The following is a 27128-nucleotide window of genomic DNA, read 5'->3' as shown; positions in this document are numbered from 1 at the left end:
CTAATCCCCGTTAGGATGGGATGCCACACTTGGGTATAGCAAGGGAGGCAGTCCTGGGAATTTGAATTTCCAGTGCAATGTGCTAACCATGTTTGCTGTTGTTCCAACAGGCTTGGGGGCTCCTGGAGGTGACAGGCTGGCCAGTAACAGGCTGGAACAGGGAAAGGAAAGAGAAGACAGATGTGGGGCAGAGCAGCTCCTACACCATGAACAGGTCATGGTGTTCCAATGCTCCTTTCAGCAAGGGCTCTCCCAAGCACTGTCCTTTCTTTCCTGTCTGCCACAAAGGGTAGCTTGATGCTTTTGAAAGACAGTTCCATTTTATTCTTCCATACTGGGGAAATGCTATTTAATCATCTTTATAAAATACTCTAAGGTAGCCAAGTAATAGGTGCTACATGACTTCAATTCCAAATAATACTTTCAAGAAGTCCTGGGTATGTCCTGTATCATCCAAATTTGTAACTCCAGGTCCATGAATTCCTCTTTAAAAGGTCCTAGGCCTTTGAAAACTGAAGAAAGAAGTATCTACGGGAAACTGCTGAGACAAGCCTCAATACAGACATGTTGTGAGCATGGACTGCCTGTCACTTAGTGATTCCATGCATGTCAAAACACAGTATATTAACATGTTTTCAGTTTATCCTACAATGAAATACGGGGCAAATCTCAGCTTTATAAAATGATCCCTGGCACCCCTGTGGTAGACTGACTTCATGACAAACAGAACCAGCAGACAGCACACAATAATGAAACAAGAAAGTTTATAGTGACGGTGTAGTGTTAGTATTCAAGACAAGGACACATAAACCCCCCTGCTCTACAACTGAAATGCAAATACATTCAAATTTTTAAAGGTTTTATTTTGCCATCAGTAACAGGCACAAGGAGATTTCTCTTTGAATGTTATTTATAGTCCAGTCCTTTAGAGTTCTATTGCAACAGATGTGAACTTGGTCTCATTTTCTTTCTGGGGGGATATAGCTGAACGGAATTTCCTACAGAGTAAAAATCTGTAATTGGACTTAGCCTAGCACTGATTTTAAATTGTGCTGCTTTTTACTCCGAGTGGACCATTTACAGAGAACAGGTATGGGTGTACAACAATCAAATAGGCAGAAAGATACCACCTCACATCCATGCTGAGCAAGATGGGGATGAAAGATGGCTTCAAAAAAAGCCAAAATGACATCATCAATATGCCAGAGGAAAATGACAGGTTTTAGCAAAAGACTTTTTATGGCCATTTGTCAGAGGTCAATCCACTTGAGGTCAATAGCTCAGGCACTGTGATGCTGTGAAACCTTGTTTCTACCATTCCGGTTGCAGCAGTTCACTCTTTCCTCTCACTATTTCCACCTGGCACAGAAAAACCAAGAGCACCTCTTCTTTGGCAATTTGCTCCCGTTTGAAACTCCACTCTCTCTTACTAAACAGGATCTTGCAGCAGCTAGAATATACCACAAAGAGTGTCTACACAGTTTGGGTACCCTTTCTTAATTTTCCTGTATTTTTGGCCAATCTTTGAAACTTGTAGTACCACTAACTGTTGTTTGTTGGGTTTTTTCTTCTCCTATTCATTTAGCTAAAAAATAGACATCAGCAGTTTCAGATGCATAGCAGAAACATTTCTTAAGCACATAACTAAACATGATAATGTCTAATACAAAAGAAAATAAGATGGCTATTCCAGGCAAAAAACCCTGCATGCACTTAAAAACAAAATATGTGGGGAAAAAAAGCACATATATCACTCTTGAAACCTTGTATGGCATATGTACCAGTCAGATTCAAAGTGAATATAAGCACAAAAATGTAATTCTAGTTCAAAACAGGGACTTGTACACTTTATACTGATGCTTTTTCCATATAAGTTGACTGCATGCAGGTAATTGGGTTTATTCTGCATGTGTCTAATAGGCAGAGGCCACTCCTAACCACAAATGTAGCAGAAAGACATAAAATGATCACAAAGGAAATTTGTCAATGAAGTTTAATCTAATCACACAGATAACAGCAGAATGGCTAATTACACTGGTTAAAAGCAAAACATTTGTGTACACACAATTCTTTTGCATTACACCTTTGCTGATATCCAATTCTACACATTCTGTTCTTTTGGGTCTCTACTGCCATACAAAAGAGCAGTTTCAATAAAAGAAATCATTATAGGCAGAGCTTCCAAGCAGTTTTTCAGCTTTTGGTGGATGATCCAAACTCCCTCAACCCATCACAGAGGAACAGTAAGCTTGGTACAGTGTACAGCCTGTAGGTATCTAAAGCACCTTCACCTCCTCTGCTAGGAGCAGCGGTCCCTTAAAAAAAAATCCACCAGTTCAAATGAGCCCTGTGTTCACTCTTATTTCTTCACTTATTTTAGGTCACTGTGTAAATACCTACTGAGCTTCTTTTGTGATATGATTTCTGAAACAGAAGAGCAAAAATGTAAAATATCACAAAATAAGGGCTTTATGTGACCTGAGGGCAACACGTTTTGAAATCCTTCCCCTCTCAAATTTAACCGCAGGATGAATGAGACTAACAGCCTATTTCAATATTGCCTTTTAGCCATATCTTTGAGATTAGTTTCTATTCATTTCCCCAGTTCATAGAGTAAAAAGAAAAGTAAGCTGTAAAATTATTTCAGCATGTCCCTTGCCAACACAATGTGGTTGAATTATTTTCTGCAATTCCTACATTTTTGGAGGATGAATCCCAAGGTTGTGGAGGGTACCTGTGGGAGAAAGGCGTACTGGCCTTCACATTTCAGAACATACACTCACTAACAGTGGCCTTGAATTGAGGAAGTCTCGCTCTCTCTATGTACTGAAAGCAGGTGATAGAAGTAGGAATAAATGAAGGAACATGCACAATAATACAAGAAGAGGATGTGGAACAGAAGAGGGAGGTGCAAACACTTCTACATTTCCAAATGTATTCATTGCCTCGCAGATCATCACACACCCTGAATGAAGACAGATTTTAATTCTTCTCTCCCTCAGGATTTCAGGTAGTGTAAATATTCATATCAAAATAACTAGCTTTACTTTGGCAGTCTTAAAAATTGAGGTTAAATTCTTTGGAACTGAATGGTTAAATGATGGTGGTGTAAAAGCCACACAGGGAAGGGAGTGCTCATTTTTTAGTACAAAGTGTAGCCCTGAGGAAAGCCCTGCGCCAAGGTGCAGTGGTCAGAACGTAAGCCCAGGTTGGGCAAAAACAACATAGCCTGGGAGGGCATAAACTTTCCTTACTTAAGGAAGAGAGCCTTAATCAGGCTACCAGTCAATTTAGGATTAGATGACTGAACACAGGCTGCAGGGCAGAACAGCCTCCTACTGATCCTGGAATTGAACACACAAGAGAGCATGAGTCTGTAGCATGGTGTTTTGGATGCTCAGCATTACATGTACTGGTTCAAGCCTTTAGTTTATTAATATCAAATAATACTGGATTGGGCATCCAGACTGTTCCTTTCCCAGATTACTGAAGTGGCTAGTAGACCAGAGAACCTCACAGAAACACACATGTTCTTTCAAGTCTGAGAAAAGTTTGATTGCTCCATGCAGATTCAGTTCAGGTACTCTTTGGGAGTATGGAGTATGGGAGTATGGGAGGAGATGGAGATGTCAGTTTGAAATTCTTCAGGCAAATATATATGCATACCTCAGCTCTGTTCCCTAGATATGCTCTGGGAGTATCAGCATCTCCAGGCACAACAGTAAAACCTATCCGATTTGAAGGTCCTAAAAATGCTTAGGTATGAGCCAGGCTGCAGGGCATTCACCTCTGAAGCACTCCCGAGAATGCTTCAAAGCAGTTGTGGAGCCCTGAGAAGCTTTGAAATCAAAACGTGAGGATCCCAGAGATTCCGAGCATCTTTAACACTGCATGGCAGCTGGCTTTGAGGACGGTAGGTTTTGATTTAAGCATGTAAAATGTCGGTGAAGGTAGATTTAAATATCCAGTTGCTGCTGTACTAATGCTTAACGTTTCGCCTGATGCCATCTTACACTGACTTTAGCACATTTTAGTAGTCCTTATGCTGGTGAAGACAATGGAAATTTCTGAATTTATCCTAATAGTTGTCAACAGTATTAGATTGATCTAAAATATGCTAATAAGAAGCACAGGTTTGTTCTGGATCTACATATGGAAAATCAGTTTTGTCCTGGTGTTGGTTTTTTTGTTTGCTTTGGGTTTGTCCTGTAAAAAATATACTTATAAAAAGAAGCAGAACAAAGACAGAAAATCTGCAGGTTCTGATAAGCCACTGGAAAAACAGAGAAAATTTCTTGTTGTTTCAAACAGGAACTATTTGGGGTTGTATGTAAGATAGAAGAGTTTACCTGAAAAACAGTAATTAACAAATCCAGCTATAACTTCCAAATGTGGGTTTATCTACATCAAGAACATACAAAACTCTACAGATCTCTAGTAGCATTCAGGATACATATAGTAAATTGCATGAATTCACTGTGCTTTTTTCAGCAGAAAATATCAACGCAGGAAGTTTAAAGTAATAGAAAAAAGCTTGAAGCAGCACAGTGAGCAATGATTCAGTTTCACTCCCTCAGAATCAAAGAATAATTCTATAAAACTTAAGCAAATGGATTTTTGAAACAAGTTTGGGTTTTGAAAACATTTCTAGCTAAAATTGTGCTCATCTGATGAAGAATAAAAAAAAAAGCTGAGGACATTGAGAAGTAATGGAAGGGAGAAATAATGCAGGTCTTTAAAAGAGACATATCAGCTGACTGTACTTGGTCTCTGTGCAATATCTTACCCATTACAGGGACACCCTCATACTGTATTGGAGAGGGTGGAGGCAATTTCCCACGAGTAGCTTTTTATTTTTTAGAAGTGAAGAAGCAGTCATCACGTCTCTCTGACACTCATTTGTCTCAGGCTGTATCAATGGAATCTCTCTCAGTGTCAACCAACAGCTTCACTTTGGACCTTTACAGAAAGCTAAATGAAACTTCCAAAGGACAAAACATTTTCTTTTCTCCTTGGAGTATTGCAACTGCTCTCGCCATGGTCTACCTAGGTGCAAAAGGTGACACTGCAACCCAGATGGCTGAGGTAAGCTCTGAAGTTAGCAGAATGTCACCTTACAGGTGGATCCACGTAATTGACATTATTCTTCTGCCTATAGGGAACAGAAAGGAACAACATGGGAGAACAGTGCTGCAGGTCACTGTTCTTCCACTCTATTTCCAAGATCTCCCTGTTCTGCACTCCCTACATCTAGCTTACATTTACAGTTCCCAGATCATTGCAAGTGCTCTGCCACAGGGAAGTTACTGACAGAGACTACTGCTGGTCTTGCTTGGAACTCTACCTTCCATTTTAATTGCCCTTTGAACAGAATAACTCACCTGATATAGTTAGTGCTCCAGTAGTAACGAAGAGACAACTCTAATAAAAAAAATTAATTTGGAGCTAAGATATGCTAGAAAAAGGAAAGCTGGAGATAACATCACTGATTCTAGACCCCAGCTGTTCTGGAAACAGTGTTATCTGCCTTCTCATCCTGCATCCTGAAGTTAGTAAGGTCTTGTGAACACCTCTGGCTGCACAGGAGCAGTACAAGTATCTTTGCTTGTGACACAGTTGGTCCATAAATAAGGTAATCTCCCCACAAATAATGGAGACATACCAGTGCTTGAATATGATTTCACTTAAGCCCACTTTTTCAGAACTTTTTGATCTTTGTACTCTTAGCTAATACACACTTAAACACATTAAATGCAGTTTTACACCATTTGTGTCCCAGTAGTAAGACCCTGAAGTACACTATGCTCTTTGTTAAGCTTGGTCATGATCTGCAAACGAAATCTGTGCAGCTAAGCATGAACTGGCCATTTATCTAAATAAATTGTTTGAGCCATACTATTGATCTATTATTAAGCGGTAAATGTGACTAAAATCTATATAGTAATGATACAGCTATAGAGACTAAATCGAGAGTAAGGACTTGTCCTCAATAACTTTAATAGACTAACACTGGGCATGACTGGTGAATTACTGTAGAAGACTAACACACATAACCCTTGGGCACATTTATCTTCAAAAACCAAGCTGCCTTTACGAATATTTATCGTCATCACAGGTTCTTCATTTTAACCTGACTGCAGAAGGTTCATCTGAGGCAAGACCTTCTCTGGGAAGACCAAGGAAGAGAAAGATGGTATTTATTACAACAAAAGGCTCAGAGAAAAAAAATCTCTGAGAATGGGATAGTTCAACACAGCTACTGCTTTAGCCGTCTAACATCTGCTTGTCTTCAGGCTCTATCTACTCTCTCACTTCAGTAAGAACTATACACAGAAAGAGAAAAAGTGAAAAAGCAGGTAATGTTACTGTAAAGCTCATGAACTTAGGCCTTCAAAAGCGGAACTGAGACACTAACCAGCATTTTGACTGGCCCTAATACTGTCTTTCTTGGGTTTAGCTGGTCTGTGGAAATATCAACAAGTCAATTGTCCTAATATGCTTAGGATGATCCTATCGCTTATCAGCTTCAGGGGTGGTGGTTTTTTTTTAGTGAAAAACAACTACTTCATGCACACCTGACTCCAATGCTACCTAATAAACTCCCTTCCACCTTTCTCATGCATGGACACATCAGGCAAATGAAACTCCCCTTTAAGCTAGCACATGCTGATTCACCCTTGTTCATCAGCTCTTCAGAGACTTGCCACCAAGAGGAACTGCCCAGATCTTTTTCATCAAATGAACTCCCTAAGCGCCAAAACGCTTGTAAACTCAAACAAACCATATTTCTTTAGCACAGAAACTAAAAGAACGCTCAAAGAAACTAGATTAGACACATTGGAAATAAAAAGGGGAAGGGGATTATATCATTCTCTCCCTTCTCCCTAGATGGTGGGGGATGAATCATGACATCCACACTCACTTTAGAAACTCACTGACTTTCTGAGTAGTAGCAAAGTCTGCCTAATCTGGTCCTTCAGGTATTTCCCTCTATTATCTCTTCAGTCTGTTCCCAACCCATTGCAAAACGCAGCTTCTGCTATCCTGCGTCCTCTGGCTACCAAATGCTTTCCTAGATGGGAAGACCAGAGCAAGGAACGCCACCTGACCAACCTTATAACAAGTCATCATGAGTCAGTGGCACAGACTCTCAGTGTCTCACACGCAAGGCACAGTATATACCACAGAGGTGGTGGGTGGCGGGGAGCAGCTCACAGGTAGCAGCTTATTCCTCTGTTAGCAAAGCAACAGCTGGAAACAACTGGCAAGCAAGTTCATGCTCCCTAAAACCATCAACACTGACATGCTCCCTCCAAAATCCAAACAGCAACAGCAAAATCCGTGTGAAACAGAGAAAATTTGAACAGTTGCTAAGTCCGTGCCCTGACATTAGTGTCTGTCAGAACAAAGCAACTCCTCAAAAGCTGCTTGTGAAAGTGAAAATTAGTCCTGACCATGACTGAAATGAGGAGATTCAACTTCCTGGGTGCACTATCAGCTGATGCCCAAAGGCCTACACAGCACTGCAGAAACAGATCATTGCCCTACAGACAGAAAACAATTTGTCTGGTTATACATAGTGCTGCAAATATGCAACATACTGAAAAAAGATCTCCATCCCCTGAAACTCCTTGTTAATTAAAACAACCTGGACATTTTAAATAACCACAGCAGGTACAAGACTTCAGCCAGAAAAAAAAATATTCCATGCTAATTAGTGTTTCTTTCCAAGGATCCTGAGCGTAAGCAAGCTGAAAACATCCACTCTGGCTTCAAAGGGCTCCTGTCTGCCATCAACAAGCCCAGAAACACCTACACGCTGAAAAGTGCCAACCGACTGTATGAAGAAAAGACCTACCCGTTACTGCCTGTGAGTTGAACATCTGTATTTGAGAATATTTTGACATTAAGAGGGATTATCAATAGAGATGATAAAAAATTTCCAAATGATAGCACTGTGGTTTCAGTCAGAACATGAGGACAGCCATATGAAGCTAGCCTTGGACAGGCAAGAAGTCCCTTGGTCTCCAACAGTGGGCAACAGTTTAGGAAGTGCACGAAGACAGGGCATGCTGTGTAGTGGTGCTTCTCCAGAATCTGCTGTGGTCACCAAGTGATCTGCAGCTCAGGGACTTCCTGAACCAGGGGGTGTGTGTACTTAATAGACCTTGATGAGCTGTTCTTTCACATTCTTTGCCTTTGGAATCTACTGCAACCCTTAGCACCAGGAGTTCCACAGCTGAACTATACACTGTAGGAAGTGCCTGTGCCTTTTGAGCCTGCTGCCTGTTGGCATCGTTATTGGTTGGTTTTTCCTCTAAAGGCCACTTCTCCATATCTCTGATCATCCTTGTCCCCTGTCTCTGTATCTTTCATCTTCCAGCATTTCTGAGACTGGGGAGGCCAGAGCTGCATAGAGAACTCAGACCACAGGCACACCATGGCTTATACCGTGCCATTCTAATACTCTCTCTTTTGTTCCCTACTTCTTTCTTTCTAACTCTTCAGTTTGTATTCACCTTTTTGGCTGCTATTGGGCAGATAATTTTTCATGCAGCTGTCCATTATAGCTTCAATACCTCATTCCTAAACAGTAATAAGCACTTTCTATACCTTACACTTCACTGGATCATTTAGAAACATTTTAATGTTTATATTTTAATGTAAACATGTAAATCTTGGTTTTATAGAATAAATACTTTAGCACAGATCCCCCAGCACATACCTTTGTGGTACTCCAGTAGTAATAACCCTTCACCATGAACATGAACACTATTTCCTCCTACTCTTGGTTTCCAGTGTTTTAAACAAACCAGACATATTTGTGTAGTCCCATGGATGCTCAGCCTTTGGTGGGAAGCCTTGTGAAATGCTTTTTGGTAATCCAAATAGACTGTAATGGCTCAGCCATTACCCATGTTACCATGTTACCTTGTTACCAAGCCTTGTTACCCATATGCTTCCTGACACCTCCAAAAAACTCCAACAAACTCATGATTCAAGACTTTCCATTACAAAATGCTGTTGACACTCCTCCAATACATCATGCTCATCCATACGCCCACTTCACCTAATCTATTCATTTGCCCCGTACAGAGTCATGAGTTTGTAATTACCTGTATCTTGGAAATCTTTTCAAGAACTGACGTTGTATAAATCATTTTCCAGTTTCTTGGAAGGTGATTCTAAATGATGTTACTGTTCTTTGATCTTGGAGCTTGTTTGGTTTCCTGAGTAATTAGTAATTTGTTCTGCATGTTCGTTGTTCATCTTCTCCATAATATCATGCACGTATGCTTTACAGAGAACCTAGAGAATTTCCTGCTGGGAATCTCCATGAACTGTTTCACAGCAACAGCAATGCAAATGTTAATTTTGCTTTTCTGCCATTACCTTATTCTACCAGAACATTCCCTTTATACCTGATCCTCTATTGTCCTCACAAACTCTCGTCAGGTTTCTCACCTCTGCAGCAAAATAAGAGCCTTGTTTCAACTTTATATGAGACTATTCTTCCCTTTTGTACTGAACTCTACATCATAAAGCAGGAAAAAAGTATTTAAATTATATAACAATGTCATTTTGAGAAATTGTTAACAGTTGTGAAGATTGTTTTATGGATATTTCAAATTACAAATTTGCACCTTGGATTTCAAACACACAAATTTGAAGCATCAGCTTCCTTGAGGCTGAAGTTTGATCAGTCCTTACTTAATATTAGTATAGCATGTATCAGACATTATTTTCAGGGTTATCCCATTTAAAACAAATTATATTTTCTTCAGTTATTTATTAGCAGATGGTATAATCTGTTGAAGTGATTATTTGTAACATTTTTATAACTCAATTTTTATGAAGTAAGCATACATTTTCCAATTTTATCTTTCAGAAATTCTTACAGCTCATTACAAGCTATTACAATGCAAAGCCACAAGCTGTAAACTTTAAGACAGCTGCAGAACAAGCCAGAGCACAGATCAATCTGTGGGTTGAAAATGAAACTGAGAGTAAGTACTACCCTGATGGCCTTTTTCTTGTGTCACTCTCAAATAATTTGTATTTCCATATTTATTGCTCTTGCAGCCAAGGTTCTATGAAAGATGGAAACTCAGGGGAGGTGATGAGCAAAGTGCAGTTAAATAGCTTGAAGAATGCCTCTCTGCAAACCCAGCTGATGTTCCTTACAAGGTCCTTCCCTGGATTCTTCATGCCATAGCCTCTTCTGAATCATTTCTGTTCAAAGGGAGGCACAGGTAGATACTGAGTGGCTCCATGCTGATTACTGAGGGGTTTACTTCTGCATTCTTCAGCTGTTTGCAACCAGCTCCACAGAACATCCAAGCTATTCCACTTTATCCACTTTCCAATGCCATTTACTAATGAAATTGCAATAAATAAATTAAAAAAAAAAGATTTAGAGATACTTCAAAAGCCAGTTTTACCATATGTACACCATGAAAAATGTACAGTAAAAAAACATCCCCAAAGCCAACATTTTTGCTAGACAGGTAGGCACAAACAAGGCACAACTAAAATTGGCAAGTTACACAGTCACGCTGGAGTAACAGTCCTGTTTGTCTGATTTTGAAGGGAAAATACAGGATCTGCTGCCTGCAGGATCTCTCAACTCTCGCACTGTGTTGGTCTTAGTAAATGCCATTTATTTCAGAGGAAACTGGGAAAAGAAATTTCTGGAGAAAAATACTTCTGAGATGCCCTTCAGACTAAGCAAGGTAAATTCCTTGTCTATATGTCTATTGTCCTATGTCAATATGTCTGTTACTGAAGAGCAAAACACCTCTAAATAAAGCTGCAACCCATAATCCTCTAAATAAAGCCACTAACCAACAGCAGCTGACCAGCATTTCATAGGCCATGGAAACAGTTCTCATAGCTGGGCACATCGTATAAACTCCGTGAGAACAGCAACTGTGAAAACAAGTCAGCATTATCTTATTTATAAATGTTAATGAGAATACGATTTTTAATTAATAGCTCTTCAGTATCAAAACAGTTGAAAACACTGTGGTTAAGTAGCTTAAGGACAAGAGGAAATGTCCATAAGCACCAAGGTCCAATTTTCAAACAGGACCGCATTGCTTTTGAGAGCAATGCTTACACACCCGCAGCTCTTTTCTGCTTTTGAGACAGTCTATACTGTGAGTCCAAGGAAACTTAACCAGCTGGTCTTTCTTCATGCACCCTGGGTGTTGCATGAAACTTCAGAGGGAATTTTCATAGGGGTTTGTCATTTTTGCTGAGTGTGTGAAGGTGACGTATTCAGTATGCACCGAGGGCATATTATTGAGTATTTAAAGGATCACGCACTGATGCCTCACAGTAGCTGACTGCATGCGTATTTTTGGGCTGTGCCAAAGACAAGCAAAATTATTTGTCAGTGGAAGCATGTATCTTGTTTGACATAGATTACAAGTGCAAACACCTTTTGTATGCCAGGCAATGTGAAGCGATTGTGTCATCAATGTGACTGTATCCGAAACCTACTACGCCTTAAACATGCGGGTTTAGGATCTGTCATGGTTACATGGTTGTGGTGGGTTGACCCTGGCTGGCTGCCAGGTGCACACCAAGCTGCTCTATCACTTGCCCTCCTCAACAGGACAGGGGGAAAAATATGATGAAAAGCTCATGGGTCAAGATAAGGACAGGGAGATCATTTACCAATTACTGTCATGGGCAAAACAGACTTGACTTAGGAAAATTAATTTAACTTATTGCCAACTAATCAGAGTAAGTTAATAAGAAAGAACATCAAATATAAAACACCTTACCCCCACCCCTCCCTGCTTCCCAGGTTCAGCTTCACTCCCAACTCTTCTGCCTGTTCCCCAGAGCAGTGCAGGGGGACGGGGAATGGGGGTTGCAGTCCGTTCATCACACGTTGTCTCTGTCACTCCTTCCTCCTCACACTTTTCCCCTGCTCAAGTGTAGAGTTCCACCCATGGAATACAGTCCTTCCCATCCAACATGTCCAACATGGGTCCTTCCCATGGGCAGCAGTTCTTCACGAACTGTTGCAGCACGTGTCCTTTCCATGGGGTGTAGCCCTTCAGGAACGGACTGCTCCAGTGTGGGTCCCCATGGGGTCACAGGTCCTGCCAGAAAACCTTCTTCTGAGTGTGCTCCTCCGCACAGGATCACAGGCTCTGCCAGGAGCCTGCTCCAGCATGGGCTATCCACGGGCTGCAGCTTCCTTCAGGGCACATCCACCTGTGCCAGCACAAGGTCCTCTGTGAGCTGCAGGGTAGATACCTGCACCACCATGGTCTTCACCATGGGCTGCAGGGGAATCTCTGCCTTGGCACCTGGAGCACTGCCTCCACCGCCTTCTGCACTGACTTTGGTGTCTGCAGAGGTATTTCTCTTACATTTTCTGACTTCTCTCTCCCAGCTGCTGTTGCGCAGCAGTTTTTATGTTTTCTCAAATATTTTGTCTCAGGGGCACAACCAACATCACTGATTATCTCAGGTTTGTCCAGTAGCAAGTCTGTCCCAGAGATGGCTGGAACTGGCTCTGTCTGACATGGGGGCAGCTTCTAGTGTCTCCTCTAAGAACTCACCCCTACAGCTCCCTGCTACCAAAAGCTTGCCATGCAAATCCAAGACATTGGTGCACACAGAGGGTTTAGTTCATAGGTTACCTGACAGCAAATCCCACAATCAAATTTTTGCGCTCAAATATAACAATGTAAAGGAAAGAGTGGATATATTAGTAAAAGCTCTGGGAACATAATACAGCACAGGAGTTCAGAAGACTATTGGGTAATCCAATTCCATTTTGTAGTCTTGTCCTCTATGGTTTGGGGAAGAGGACAAGCCAGCAAAGGTCACAGAAAAAAATATGGTTCAGAGGAAGAGTGAGACAATCGGTATTGCCTGGAAGGATAAAGCAGGCAAAAGAGTTGATGGGGGAAGAAAGTCAACATTTCCTGCCTCCCCCCATCAAAGCCCTTACTCCAAAAATGGAACCTTTGGGAGAAAACATGAAACGCAGTAGTTACTCACTTATCAGAACTAACTCCTTTAATTTAAAATAAGAAATATATATGATTCAGTTACCAAGTAGATAGCATATGTATCTATTCATTTAAAGATCCCAGTGACTTTGAAAAGGAGGTATATATGATACTATCCAAAGGAAAGGGTACTCGGTGTCCAAATACCGCAGAATCTTGTACTTGTTTACAAATTTTTGCTTTCAGTTCAATGAAGCAAATAAACTTTATCAACCATTTTAAGGAATGAAGTAACACTATACTTTATGTCTGATTTTTTTCACAGACCAGGACTAAACCAGTACAGATGATGTTTCTGAGAGATAAATTTTTGATACTCCGTGAAACCACCATGAAATTCAAAATCATTGAGTTGCCGTATGTGGAAAATGAACTCAGCATGTTTGTTCTCCTACCAGATGACATCAATGATAACACTACTGGTCTGGAGCTGGTAAAACTGACCTACTGTTGTATCACATACACTATAAGACAGTAACAGAAAGAGATTAAAAGAGTGAGGAAGAACAAGCTTCAAAATCAGGGTAGCATAGGTTCTGATGTGTGCATACTTCGTTTCATAAACTGTAACACCATGATTTCTCAGCTTAGGATTCAGGGCATCTCATAATATTGAAAACATAGTATTTTACTTAGGGATACATCTAAAAACTATATCCACACAACTGTCTTAGCCTATTTTGTGTCCTTTCTATTGACAGAACAGAACAAAAAAAAAAGCAAGGATCAAACCTGAACCACCGTGCCTTACAGTTATCTTCTCCTGAGGACTGTGTTCATTCATTTTTGTCATTTGCAGTCTGGATTTGCACCTGATATTTTGTGGTGTGGTTTCTCAAACTAAGTGCTGACTACCCTGACCCAGAAGGTATCAACATGACCATGCCAGTATCAGTCTCTGACTCGGAACAGATCAGGGCAAACACCTTTTTATTTGTACCTGAGGTCTCATGCATTCCACTTATTTAACACTACTAAGAGAAAAGTTAGCCATATACACACATAGCGAACGTCTATTAATATCATTATGAGTCACATATTGCAAAAAAGCAATATTCTTCATACCAAAAAAAAAAAAAAAAAAAAAAAAAAAGATTAACTACTCTGAGGGTTCAGGCCTATACCTTACCACCCTTAAGAAAATAAACAAGAGTGTAACCCACTCAGCACTTTGCAGGATCATGCCCTATGAGTACGGCACATGTTCCAGCTGTACCCATCGCTGGTAGCTGGGCTTTGTTTTACATGTTCTTGATGAGTGTTAAGACACTGGTACGTACACATTTTTTGTCTCTGTCCTTTGCATTCTAACCATTTTCTTCCTCAACTCATTTCAGGTGGAAAGAGAGCTGACCTATGAGAAATTGTCTGAATGGACCAAATCAGCCAATATGATGAAAGCTGAAGTGGATCTCTACCTGCCCAAGTTGAACCTAGAAGAGAATTACGACCTTAAATCCACCTTGAGCAGCATGGGGATACGAAATGCTTTTGACCCAGTTCAGGCTGATTTCACAGGGATGTCAGTTAAAAAGGATTTTTTCATCTCAAAAGTTATTCACAAAGCTTTTATGGAGGTCAATGAAGAAGGTACTGAGGCAGCAGCTGCCACAGGTTCCCTGGTGCTGAGATCAAAAGCACCAACAATGACTTTTAAAGCTGACCACCCTTTTCTCTTCTTCATCAAACACAACAAATCACAAACCATCCTCTTCTTTGGCAGACTCTGCTCACCCTAGTCAGTGTAACTCCTTGCCCTGCAGAATAGGAGATGCTCGCTTGCCAGCACTGAGGCAAACACCAAAACCTGAAACTCCTACTGCAACTGGGGGGGGCGGAGCAGGACCTTAACCCTTTCTCCATCAGACCACACGCCTGACAGCCCAAGGCACAGCTCCTCCTTGCCTCCCTTCTACCCTGAAGGGACAACCACAGCCGTGCCATGGGAGTGCACAGTGCCTTGCATCCACTGAGCAATCCTCGCTGTCATGCAGACCATGATGGCCATCAAGGGTAGCTCTGTCCTAACCGCTATTACCTACGGCGTTCCTACCCCTTCCCCCCACGGCAGCGTGTACAAATGCGTGCTAACACAGTCCCTCCCCGCACCTCCGTGACCAGAGCCCCTGACCCAGATGTGGCCTCAGTACGTAACGCCAACCGCAGCCCCGAGGAGGCCCTTGCCTTACGGCTGGAGGCAGCCCCTCCACACCTGTAACAAGTAACTCAGGGTAATTTGCTGATCAAAGGGGGTTTTAACAACAGGAATGATCTAGCTGCGACAGATTTGAGAACGTTTTGTCTGGCGAGAAAAGAGTTAACTGTTAACCATGAGGTTGGAGATGTACCTTCTCAAGGCCAATGCTAAACCATAATCTCATGTTACTATGACAGCCTTTGTCTTCGTCTAGACTTTAGTGTAAAAAGCTTCTTGCTACAGGGCTGAGAGCATAACCGTTTGCTTAAACCGGCCTTGAAGTTGAGAATAAAAGGGCTGTGTTACTTGTTGGAATTTGCGAGCCTGGATGGAGCTGCGACTCCCCAGCCACCCAGCGCACTGTTTTTGCTTTCCTGTCTTAATAAATACTTAGTCAATTTATTTCGGACTCTAGTTATTTCAAATTCAACTGTAACAACACCCACCGCCCGTGCCATCCCCTTGCCTTGCTTCCACGTCCCAACTCCCTTCATCTCCAGTTAACCTCAAATTAGCTTCACATGCCACTCCAGATTCCCTTTTTTAAAAAAATAAAACACTTAAAAATACACCTCTGTAAGGGCTATTTGCCTCACTCAGACCCTCAGTTATGCGAGGAGGGCCAAGTCCATACGGTTTCCGCCTACAGCAACAGCTCACTTTTGTTCAAAATAACCCCCGCTTCAAAAATGATTAATATGAATAACAACCTCGCTTGGACTGAGGGAGAGAGAACACTCTGCCAGCTCCGCCACGAGAGGGAGGCAGAGGCGGGAAACCACCGGCTGCGGCGGGCCGAGGCGTGCGGAAACACCAAGGGCAGGGGCAGACCGTGAAGGCTGCCCGCGGCGCTGGGCGGCGGCCATTTTGCGGGGCGGGGCGGGGCGTGGCGCTCCCCCGCGGGCAGGGCTGCCGCCGCCGGCCGGAGCCGGGGCCGAGGCTGGGGCGGGGCCGCTGCCGCCCTCCCGCAGCCCGGCAATGCTTCCGGGGAGAGCGAAGGGCCCCGGCAGGAGCCTAGCGCGGCGCTCCGTAGGGTGAGTGCGGCGGCTCCGTTGTCTGGGAGGTGTCGTTTTCTCTGGGAACCTTGCACTTCTGTGTTTTTAAAGTAGAGGCTGTATGGCTTTTTAATCCCCCCCCCCCCCCCCCCCTTCCGTGACGTGGTTTTTGCTACTCGTCAGCTGGCGTCGCAGCGGTGTGTAAGGGAACGCTTCGCGGAAACGTTGAGTTTTAACGTCTTTTACTGTGCCAAGGCCGGTGCGGGGGCGGAGGAGGGTCCTGGGCTTGCTGGGACGGCGCCAGACGTTGGGGGCTGCCCCCCGCCCCCGCTGAGGCGCAGGGGTCGCGTTACCCCCTGTCCCGCCTGCCCCTGGGGCGGCGCCGTGTGAGGAGCCGTCACCTGGAGCGGTCGGCGGTGTTACCCTGCAGATGTTTTAACCTCACTTGCAACTCCCCAAACGCTAAATGAAGCTCTTTTCCCCTCACAGAGCTTGCTTTGGGTCAGAGGATGGGAAAAGGGGCGCCTGTGCCACAGACGCAGCTTCCTCTGTGGAGGTGGACACCGCCTTCATGTTCCTCACCCAGAGTTCCCCCTCTGGCTGTATTTGAAACAGGTGGCTTGTGACTCCCCCGAGGCATCTGCATCTACCGGCAGCTAATCCATGTCATAGTCTTGGTGGGATGTGCCAGTTGGGCCACAGCCTGGAGGAGAGCTGCACCCTGCTCTGGCCAGGCTTCACCCATAGCAAAACCAGTAGCTGGGCGAGATGTCTTAACTGCTACTTAATCTAGATACAGCATTTCTGTCCATAAACTGTCCTAAGGCATAAGTGTCTACTGCTGAGAATATATGCCTCAAATTCATTGTGGTAGGAATGCACAGGCTCAGGGCATCCAGAAACCTCCACACAGGTGCCTTCCCACAGACCTTCGGAGCCCACAGGGGGACTAGAGTGAGGACTGAGTTGCTATCAGTGAACTCTTTGGTTAGCTGAGGGTTTTGCAGCAAACAGCTTACAATTGACTGACAAATACGTGCCTGCATTATACGGGTTTTGTTCCTTAAAGTGTGGTCATTGTGTGTCATCTCCAGAACTGCTCAGACGAGAAGGTTATCGGTAGTTACGTTGGTATTCCTGAGCTGCAGAGAAAGCACAAATCACTGTACAGATACAATTCCTAGCCTTGTGTCCCAGCTGGTGAAATACAACTTTCAGTTTGGGTAAATGCACTGATTTTCAGGTAGGCAAATAGTGTGAGTTGTGTCCTTTTGTTTGTAAATTCTTGCCTGTCGTGGAAGCCCTTCAAAACCTTTCTAGATAATAACTGCTTGCTGCTGTCGCTATTCCCCTGTATTTTGACTTCCAGGTCAAAAAACTTCATTGCTACCAATCTGCAGCTGTCAGGACAGTAGGAAATTTCTGGTCTTCACTGTAACGAACATGAACTGAAAATGCTAAGTCCCTCCTACTCCTCCTACTTGTGCTGTAAAGTACTTGTTTAAGACAGAGTAGGAGGATTGTTTCCATCTAAGCCTGTGCTTCGTCCCATCCCTGACTCATGTGTCCCGTGTGTCCCCCTGTCCCTCCACAGTTATGGGAGAAGAGAAACAGAGAAGTTCCTACTGTTTATAGCAAAACTACTAGCAAGAAATTTCCTTAGGTAGGAAATCAGGCATGCAGAAACCTGTCCTTTCCACTTATTTAAGATAATGAATCAGTAGTATGAATTTGGGGTTGGGTTTGTATTTTGTAGCAACATATTCACACTAGGCACCACCTTAAGGAAAGAGCAAAACACAGAAACTTTTACTGCTGGCTAATATCTTATGACGGTGATACTTATCTGTAATTACCTTAGCATTCTAGTCTTTATTGCTCCTTTTATACATGCGTGGTTTAATCAAGTTACACATGTTGAAGTGTTCATGTACCATGAAGTTATCTATAAGCAGGTTTTTTTATTCTATTTCTGTGTTGCAGGCAGTAAAATGGAACTGAAATGGACTTTGATTTCTTTGCTTTGTACTACAGCAGGAAATTAGTCATCTGTCATGCTGACCAAATAACTGTTTTGTGGGTGGGTTGTGTGGGGTTTTTTTCTTTTCTTTTTTAATCTTGTAGGTGGAGTCATTCTTCTGACTTCTGCCAGCCAGACTGTTAGGTTTAAAACACGGTGTGCACACGCATAAGTAAGCTGAAGGTAATACTGAAGATATATAGACTGAAAGAAGGTAAGGGTTTGTAATTCTGCCATTCTGATACCTAACTTCGTGCTCTGGTTTTCCTATAACAGCAAATAATTTTCCTTGTGAACTCAAAAGAGACTTGTTTTATTAAGTCCTAACCAAAGGTACTCTTGTAACTGATAGTCTCAAAAGATGTAGTATTATTTATGCAAAGTCTTAATGACACCAGTGGGAATTGCTGTCTCTTTACGCATATAAGATTGAAATACAAAAGCAAACAATACATTTCTAAAATAACCTAAGTGCTTAATATGGGGTTTAAGGTACTTGTTCCACCAAATCAGTTTTTCATTGGGTTGATAATTTTCCAACCTAATTATGACATTTGCTGCATAGTTTAAACTGGAAAATGTAAAAGACAGAAATAACTTACCAGTTTGTATTCAAATAAATTTGAGTCATTCTTGTTTTGTGTTTTATGTCCCAGGTTCTGTACCATGGATAGCCTCTGTGCAGCAAATACCACTTTTGCACTTGATCTCTTAAGAAAGCTGTTTGAGAACAGAAGTGGGCAGAATCTATTCTTTTCTCCTTTTAGTATTTCTTCTGCTTTGTCTATGATTTTGCTGGGTTCAAGAGGTAACACTGAAGCTCAAGTAGCAAAGGTATGTCTAAATAAATTTAGTATATTGAATTTGATAGGGCCACATGAATAATACATTTGTATTATAGTCTGTGACCTGCACTTATGCTAAACCATTATTGTCATTGTGGTCTCAGAGAGTAGAGATCTTCCTTTCGTATATATGTAAGCAGTATGTTTTTATTGTTTGTGTACGGGAGCTTCCTTTGGTATGAAGAGGTTCCTGGGTTTTGTTTTATAGGGCTTTTTGTGGTTCAGGGTTTTTGGGACAGAAAGATCTTCATTAAGATGCAGCTGGGATTCTTTTTGTAGGTTTGATGAATCTCTAGCTGCAGAAAATATTTTCTTCTACTATCTTCTCTGGGCTTAATATCAGACTATACATGTTTAGAAAATCTAGCCAGGCACATTTAAAAAAAAAATAAAATACTAAAAAATCCACCCTGTATGTATGTGAAAATAGTAGCTGCAGCTTGGCTTTTAAAACTTGATCAGGTGGCAAATGCAGCTTGGCATAGTTTTTACATATGCAATTGACAGTATTAAATTAATAATCAGTCATTTTTGTTATGTTGTTTGACTCTGGCAGAGTTGAAGAGGGATATAAACACATTTCGTTTTCATTTAAATCTATAAAAGTTTCTCCAAAATTGTATTATATTATTGCCATACTTGGAGATACTCAAAAGCCATCTGGATATAATCCTGGGCTACCAGCTGCAGTTGGCTTTGCTTGAGCAGGGGGCCTTTGTCAGATGAGCTCCAGAGGTCCCTTCCAACCTCTGCTACTCTGTGATCCTCTGGTGCTTGTGAAGGAAACTAAATACTGCTGACTCTTCTGCTCTCTAATTTATTATTTGTACATCATCTGGCTGGGTGCATCATATGTGACTTGCATGATAAGCTCCAGATTGGAGGTGTGATGAAAAATCTTTTGGCTTCAAGTCACAGTTTTTAAATCCAAGAGTCATTTAAAAAACCACAGCTGTGCTGAAGCATGTGTGTTTAGAGAAGGCATGGACTCCCCTGAGGATGTTTGTCTTTCTACAGGTGCTTTCTCTGAACAAAGCCAAAGATGCTCATAATGAGTATCAATCACTTCTCTCTGAAATTAACAATCCAGACACCAAATATATACTGAGAACGGCTAACCGACTTTACGGAGAAAAGACATTTGAGTTTCTCTCAGTAAGTAACCATTAAGTTTGTGGTGGTTTTTAGTATAAGGTACTTCCTACCTATTTACTTTGGAGATAACAGGCAAGTTTTGGGTTTTACTTTCCAAATTTTCTAGGCTGAGACCTACCAATGTAATAGATTATATTAAAGCCTGGTATCTGAACTGGATGGAGAAGCTCCTTTTAGATAACCTGTGATCTGAATGCACAGCTGGTGCAAAGCACTATAAAATCCACGGAGTGTAAATTTTGAGTGTTCCATGATGCATTCATATTTTTTGGTTGCAGGACAAATGATTAACGTATCTTTTTTTTTCCTCTTGATTATATGTAAATATGGTAACAAAGAATTGTTATTGCTCTTCAGCAGAGGCAGTATTTTGTAGTTTTTCTCTGTTATGTAAGTCATCCAGAGATCATGCTGTGAGGAGTACATGACTTAAGATTTTCCTTATCAGAATATCTAACTAAGGGTAATAGGTATTGTGTTATACATGTTCCTTTAGATGCTTCGCTAGAAGCAAGAATATGTAAGACTATTTTTCTTTTTTCCCCGGGGAGTGATTTACAGTGGTTCTTTTTATGAAGAATGCTAATGTTTCATTTGTCTAGTAGATAAAAAAATTACATGGCTTGTACTCCTAAAACTTTGCATCTGTGTAATAAAGTTCTAACTCTATTAAATGAGAGAGTAGTTGGGGGGTTTTCCTCCCTAAGAAAAATTCTGAACTAAAAGTTTTCTATTAGTCTGAGAGGTTTAACAATGAAGTTTATGTCGAGAGAAGCTTACAAAATCACGTTCTCTTACTGAAGCAAAAAAAACCCAAACCCAAAACTAGCTGCATCCTTTTTCAATTAAGTCACATAGAACTTTGTAGCATAGTAAAGAAGCCATTTGACTTAATAACATACAGTGAACCATTCCTAGTTCAAATAGGTGGTTAAAACCTAAAGGAACATGTCAGACTTTAATGGCTGTATATGAAGCTGGAGGAGGAAAGCGGGCAGATTTTCTCAGTGTATTTAAGAATCTACTGTGGCTAAATGAGAGTAAAATATATCGCTGAAAAGCTGTTCTGAATGTCTGTGTTAGTCGTTTATAGAGCTGAGTCAGAAATTCTACAATGCTGGACTAGAACAAACAGACTTCATGCATGCTTGGGAAGATTCCAGAAAACAAATAAATGGCTGGGTAGAGGAAAGAACTGAAGGTGAGTGTTTTGCAAAATGCCCTGTTGTATTTAATGACAGCCATGGCTTGGGTAAACAGCTATTTCAAGATACAACATTGTCAATTAAAAAGTCCCAAACATTGAACTCTTGCTCTGTTTGGTACATAATTCTCTTACCTATTGCGTATTAATTACAGAGTAGATACCATATTAGATAATAAGTAGACACATGTCAAACTGTTAAAAAATGGAGGTGTTTTTTTTCTATCTATCATAAAGGTAAAATTCAGAACCTGTTGGCAAAGGGGATTCTCAGTTCCCTGACAAAACTTGTGTTGGTGAATGCCATCTATTTCAAAGGCAACTGGGAAAAGCAGTTCAGCAAAGAGAGAACAGCAGAAGTGCCATTTCAAATTAACAAGGTATGATGTGCTAGAATGCTGACAATATGCTGTTACTCTGAAGTACTTGGAAATTAATACATTTAACTCTGAATAAAAAAATAATCACTCAAGCAGATTACCTTGGGTAGATTGTATGAAATTCCTTATACCCTCTCCCTTTTAATATGAACACTCTGTTTAGTTCCTGTTAAGTTTCATAAAATTACTAGAAACTTCAGAATAACAAATATTTGTTTTATTCTGTCCTTTTGTTTGAGAGAGGTAAACCCTCTACATAGTTACAGAATTTAAAATGGAACAGAAGAGAACAGTCACATGAAGCTGTGAGGCTATTTGAGAGTTGTAAACGATTTCACAGAAGTTGGTGAACTGGATTATTTTAGCATAAAACTGGTGTGGATAAGAAAAGAAATTTTCCTTTAGAATGCAGGCAGAAAAGGAGCACTTGTACATGTGCAGAAACTTCTAAATTTAAGTCTTCTTCAGTCAATGCACTTTTTTTTGGCTGTATTTCTACCATTAAACTGATCCAGAATAAATGGGGAGGAGGGGAAGATCTCCTATGAAGACCTCCATGCTATACTTTCTCGCTTTTAGAAGTAGATCAGTGCTATTGAGGAAGACTTGGCTACTAGCAGGCCACGGCTGCCCCTCAGGATCACCTCAAACTCGGGGTATGCTTCCAGATGTCATTAACAAGAACTGGTAACATGACTTCCTTAACTCACCTGCTTAAAACAAACATTATGCAAAACTGAAGGCCTCATGCCTGACTTCAAATTGTCTGTCCCGCAGTGGTGAAATATATCCCAAGTATGCTTGAAAGTGCTCGTAACCATTTTCAAATAGGGAATGTTACTGCTCACCCCGTACTACCTACTACAGCGCTTCAGAAATCACTGGACTGACTTGGTTCCTGACACCTTGCCCTCTCACTGTTGAAACACGCTGAAAAAAGCTAGCAGAGTATCCAGATAGACTATTCCATTTTCTTTTTCTTGGACCAATGCAAACCTGCGGCCCGTCTTTTAAGATACAACGCCAACAGCATGTAGTACTGACAAATAATCTGCCTTTTGACGTGTGATAGAATATTGTGTAGTGCTACCACGCTGGGAAGGTTTGGTATCAGTTTACTGTGGTGATGTCAGAAAGCCCAAGCTTACAGATTTGCGTAGGACTCTTTCCTTTCCCTCCCCCTGGGGAGGCAAATTCAGTGATGTTTCTGTATTGGATGCTGTGCTGTGGTGAGCTTACGACCTAAATCTTAATGTTCCTGGAATAAGGCCCAGGCTAGCTCTGAGATTACCTTTTTCTTTGTAAATACAATGTTTGGAGGGGGGGGGGGGGTTGGGGTTTTTTTCTTTTTTTTTCTTTTTCTTTTATCTAAGAGTCTTTGGCATCCAGATATTGGAGAAAGTTGTCTGTAGGGTTGGGGAATGCTGCCTTCTTGGCTTACCCAAGGAACTCACTTTCAGATAGGCAAGCAACTGCGAATCTCTCTCCTTGTAAAACTGAATGACTTAAGTTTGTGTTTTCATCCTACTAATGACTAGCCACGGATGAGCTGCAGAAGTCTGTGAGTGGGATCAAATGAGCAATTGGAAATCCCAGGTGTAACCTGAAGTTCTAAGCTAGTTATTTTGCAGTCTGTTCAGTAGCAAAGAATTGCTTTAACATTCCAGGAGCATTTCCAGCATCCTGTGACGTTATTTCTGTGACTCTTGCCCTTCTTATGACTCACTGGATGATTTACACATGCTGTGTGGACTTTTCTTTGCTTATCCATCCTTTTTATCTGTCATTGCTGCTGCAAATTAATTTCTGCTGTATTTTCTGTGGGCATTGTTTTAATGGGCTTTAAAGACAAAAACCTACTTGTGTGGTTATCTCCTGAAGTTAAGGGAGAAAGCAATGAAACTCTTAACTAAAAAGGAGGAAAATAATGATGTAAACAATAGTAGCTGATGCTCCATGTGAAAATGGAAGGAGATAGCAGAGAATGAAATTGGGAAGAAAAATCTTTCCCCTCTTCACCATCCATGTGACTTTTAAGAATTCAAAATAATTTGAAAATTAAATTTAAAATTAAAACTCTCACTTTCTTAGTGTTTTTAGGGTAACTTTTAAATATTTTAATTCGTCTTTGTAACAGCACTTGGAGCTGCATGGACTAAAATGAAAATAACTACATTGAAATTACTTTGTGTTCATTTAAAGAGAGGAACACAGGCCCTGCTTCTTACCAGCTCTGTTTAGTGCTTGTCAGTAGTTCTTAAATGAGCAAATATGTGTCTTTCCCCTTTGCCTTAAAGGAAACCTCACACAGACACTTCCACATCAGTAATCAAAAAGCAAATCTTGGATCCTTACCTCTCGCTTTACAGAAGACAGTGGTGGGGCTGTACACTGTGGTGTGTTTAGTTCTCTTGAGTCAAATTCTAAAATCCCCTGAGTAACTGGATGCCTGCTTCCTATTTTGAAACCAGCATACTAGCTCAGTACTAACTGTTGACATCTCTTTATTTTTAGAAAGAGACCAAACCTGTGCAGATGATGTTCAAGAAGGATAGCTTTAATATGACCTATATTGGGGAGTTCCAGACCAAAATCCTTGAGCTCCCTTATGTTGGTAATGAACTCAGCATGATCATCCTGCTCCCTGATGCAATCCAGGATGAATCCACTGGCTTGGAAAGCGTAAGTTGTTGAGCTAAATGCAGAGACAGTCTGTATCCTTCCAGGGAAGGAAGTTTGATATTGCATATAGACTAGCAGTTCAGTTCCAAAGCTGTACATCATTGGTGCCCAGCACCAGCTGAAATGTTCCACATGTCCCTGCCCCCAGAGTGGTTGGCCTGCCTTGTATCACTGCTGGTCAAGCTGTGTGCCGTTCCCTTAGCCAGAAGCTCTGGAAGAAGCCCTGACCTTCCTCAGGAGCAGAGGTTAGCTATGGTTATGGTGAAGGCATAGTATAGGTCAGGGGGATTTGGGGGAGCTCTTAGGAAGTCCTCTAGCTTGTCCTGTAGATTTGTTCTGAACAGTTGGCAGATTGTCTCTGGCCCACTGCCTGGAAACAGGCTCACGGGGAAGTGTAGGATTTCTTCTGTGGTGGAGATATGCAAGTTTTGGCTGTTTCATGCTCTGGACAAGGAATTTGTTAATAAGGTTTTCTAACACTGACTGCAGAGAGCATTGTGAGCACACTTTTTTCATCAGCCAGTCAACCTGAAGGAGGATCTTTTGGTTTAGAATCAGAAGAACTGGGTTCAGTTTCTTTGGGACCTTGTCATCAGTTCAGCTGTGCCTTTGCTTCCCGTATGTAAGAAAAAGCCCAATGTAACATGTTTTATCAAAGTAAACTATGCAGAAGGGACCCTGATCCTTATTGTATCTACTAAAAGGCATATGGGATAGATGTCAGCTGGAGCTGTAGTGATTGGTGGAAAGTGTAACTTGCACTTTTGGCTTGAGACACTCTAAACCCTGGAACAAATACGCACGTTATGCATTGTGTCAGCACAGTAATCTTGACTTTTGGCTGTGTAAAACTGAATCTCATTTTAATTATATTAATTTTGGGGTTTTCTTTAGCTGGAAAGAGAACTTACGTATGAGAAGCTGATAGATTGGATCAATCCTGAAATGATGGACTGTACGGAGGTGAGGGTGTCTTTACCCAGATTTAGACTGGAAGAAGATTATGATCTGAAACCCCTTCTGAGAAGCATGGGAATGCCTGACGCATTTGACTTGGGGAAGGCTGACTTCTCGGGAATCTCAGCTGGAAACGAGCTGGCGCTCTCTGAAGTGGTTCACAAGGCCTTTGTGGAAGTTAATGAAGAAGGCACTGAAGCGGCAGCTGCCACAGCAGCAGTGGTAGCATTGCGCTGTTCAATGATTGTTCCAGAATTCACTGCTGATCATCCCTTCCTCTTCTTCATCCGGCACAACAAAACTTCCAGCATTTTGTTCTGTGGTAGATTTTGCTCCCCCTAAAAAGGAGGTGTCTGTGCAGAAGAGCCACCATTACACAGTAACTTTCTGTTCCTTTAGAACAGGGCTACTCTTTTTGCACTAATTGTCTCTTTCACCTGTGTCTGAATCTAATTCTGTGGTCTTCATCTCAGGCTTGGTTAGAGTAACAGAGCCACTTTAGCCATACACAGCGACTGCCGTGTAAAACGACTCCTGCCCTGTGCACCTGAGCACAGAGGTGTCTTAAGTTCTTGCTGACAGCAGAAACCTCCCACTTGCTGAGTGAATGCTTCATCTGTCCTTGCACTTCCCATTACACTTTCACTTCTGGTGGCTGTCAGGCAGTGACACCTTGTAGGAACGGAAGTTAATTTTGTTTCTGATGAGGCTGGAGCACATCTTTAGCTCCCCTCCTCCTTTTTCCTCCCACCACCATCCTTTTTTTTTTTTTTTTTTTTTTTTTATCCTTTCTTTTTTTTGTCCTCCAGATGCCTCCATGTAATGTCTTGACACATTCCCTAGAGATGAAAGGAGTCTTTGGCAGCCTGTTCCAAGTGTTGCTAAGCACCCTGACTAGACAGGTGGTTTTTTGGATAATAACTGAATAAGCCCTTAGGCAGGAATGGGAATAAATTATGTCTTTACACCAGGTGTCCTTATAGAGTGTTCATGGGGTGGTGATCATTGTTTTATCACCACAGCACTCCTGGGTTTATTACCTATCACCTCATTCTAGTCATTTAACGAAGAATGTAATGAAAAAACTTAACGGTGCCTATGCAGTATTCAAATGGCAAAGCTTTAATTTTCTGTATTGTTATATATTTTTCCTATTCATAGTTGAACATTTTTGGTATGGAACAGTTAAACTTAAGACATAGCTGAAATAGCTTTCCTAATAGAGTGATCTGTTTTGCTGTTTCTGTTCCTGAAATAATAAAAGAACTCTAAGTGCTGTAGGCCTCTTTTGTTTCCACAACCATACATTACGCATTTTTTTAAAAATCTGTAGTATGAAGAAAACAATTATTTCTTGACAGAGTACAACCAGCTTCTATGTAGCTTGTTGGGAATTGATTGTTAAACTTTGCGTTTTCTGAATACTGCGAACCTCAGGTGCTCCCTTGGGTCACCAGGGGCTTTGGGGTTGGCCTTGCTGGGGTCTGCAGCAAAGAGCCTTTGCAGCACGGGGGTCCCGAACCCCATGTTTGTTTCTGGGCAGGACAGCAGCGCCGCCTCTTCTTTTTGTGCACTACTCCCAACCAGGGCTTGGTGGCCATCATCTAAATGGTGCTAGGTTGCTCTGTGCTTCATTTTGTGAACAGTGTAACTCGG

General features: G+C 41.6%; 2 protein-coding genes across 5 annotated transcripts in view; both read left to right on the top strand.

Annotated features, from left to right (window-relative positions):
* The window catches only part of LOC121084386, a 40147-nt gene extending 13399 nt beyond the window's left edge, over nucleotides 1-26748 (top strand). The window contains exons 9-20 of the mRNA XM_040585766.1: nucleotides 7733-7870; nucleotides 9890-10007; nucleotides 10591-10733; nucleotides 13303-13470; nucleotides 14375-14627; nucleotides 18354-18405; nucleotides 18906-19083; nucleotides 20112-20249; nucleotides 21333-21450; nucleotides 21691-21833; nucleotides 24348-24515; nucleotides 25410-26748. Of these exons, the coding sequence (XP_040441700.1) occupies nucleotides 7733-7870; nucleotides 9890-10007; nucleotides 10591-10733; nucleotides 13303-13470; nucleotides 14375-14627; nucleotides 18354-18405; nucleotides 18906-19083; nucleotides 20112-20249; nucleotides 21333-21450; nucleotides 21691-21833; nucleotides 24348-24515; nucleotides 25410-25814 (2022 nt within the window). The 3' untranslated portion in view covers nucleotides 25815-26748. The remainder of the gene's footprint in view (nucleotides 1-7732; nucleotides 7871-9889; nucleotides 10008-10590; nucleotides 10734-13302; nucleotides 13471-14374; nucleotides 14628-18353; nucleotides 18406-18905; nucleotides 19084-20111; nucleotides 20250-21332; nucleotides 21451-21690; nucleotides 21834-24347; nucleotides 24516-25409) is intronic.
* LOC121084808 (heterochromatin-associated protein MENT-like) lies at nucleotides 2874-15636 on the top strand. Of its 4 annotated transcripts, none has more exons than XM_040586748.1 (8): nucleotides 2874-3010; nucleotides 4968-5085; nucleotides 6116-6193; nucleotides 7733-7870; nucleotides 9890-10007; nucleotides 10591-10733; nucleotides 13303-13470; nucleotides 14375-15636. In XM_040586748.1, the coding sequence occupies exons 1-8, from the start codon at nucleotides 2970-2972 to the stop codon at nucleotides 14774-14776; spliced, it is 1206 nt and encodes a 401-aa protein (XP_040442682.1). In that variant the 5' UTR covers nucleotides 2874-2969; the 3' UTR covers nucleotides 14777-15636. The 4 variants fall into 4 exon arrangements, with proteins under 4 accessions (XP_040442682.1, XP_040442681.1, XP_040442679.1 ...); XM_040586747.1 differs by having other exon boundaries at nucleotides 2885-3010; nucleotides 4909-5085; XM_040586745.1 differs by having other exon boundaries at nucleotides 2886-3010; nucleotides 4862-5085.
* Nucleotides 26749-27128: the final 380 nt, after the last annotated feature.

Source organism: Falco naumanni, chromosome 3, assembly GCF_017639655.2.
Source record: "Falco naumanni isolate bFalNau1 chromosome 3, bFalNau1.pat, whole genome shotgun sequence".
NCBI classification, from domain to species: Eukaryota; Metazoa; Chordata; class Aves; order Falconiformes; family Falconidae; genus Falco; species Falco naumanni.
This window is presented reverse-complemented; position numbering and strand designations above follow the sequence as displayed.

What these genes read in the sequence shown, in the direction of transcription:
- LOC121084808 (XM_040586747.1), top strand. Translation starts at nt 4,918, where the DNA reads ATGGAATCTCTCTCAGTGTCAACCAACAGCTTCACTTTGGACCTTTAC. An exon ending in AGACCTACCCGTTACTGCCT is followed by an intron (nt 7,871 to 9,889) that starts GTGAGTTGAACA and finishes TTTATCTTTCAG; the next exon opens with AAATTCTTACAGCTCATTAC. An exon ending in GGTTGAAAATGAAACTGAGA is followed by an intron (nt 10,008 to 10,590) that starts GTAAGTACTACC and finishes CTGATTTTGAAG; the next exon opens with GGAAAATACAGGATCTGCTG.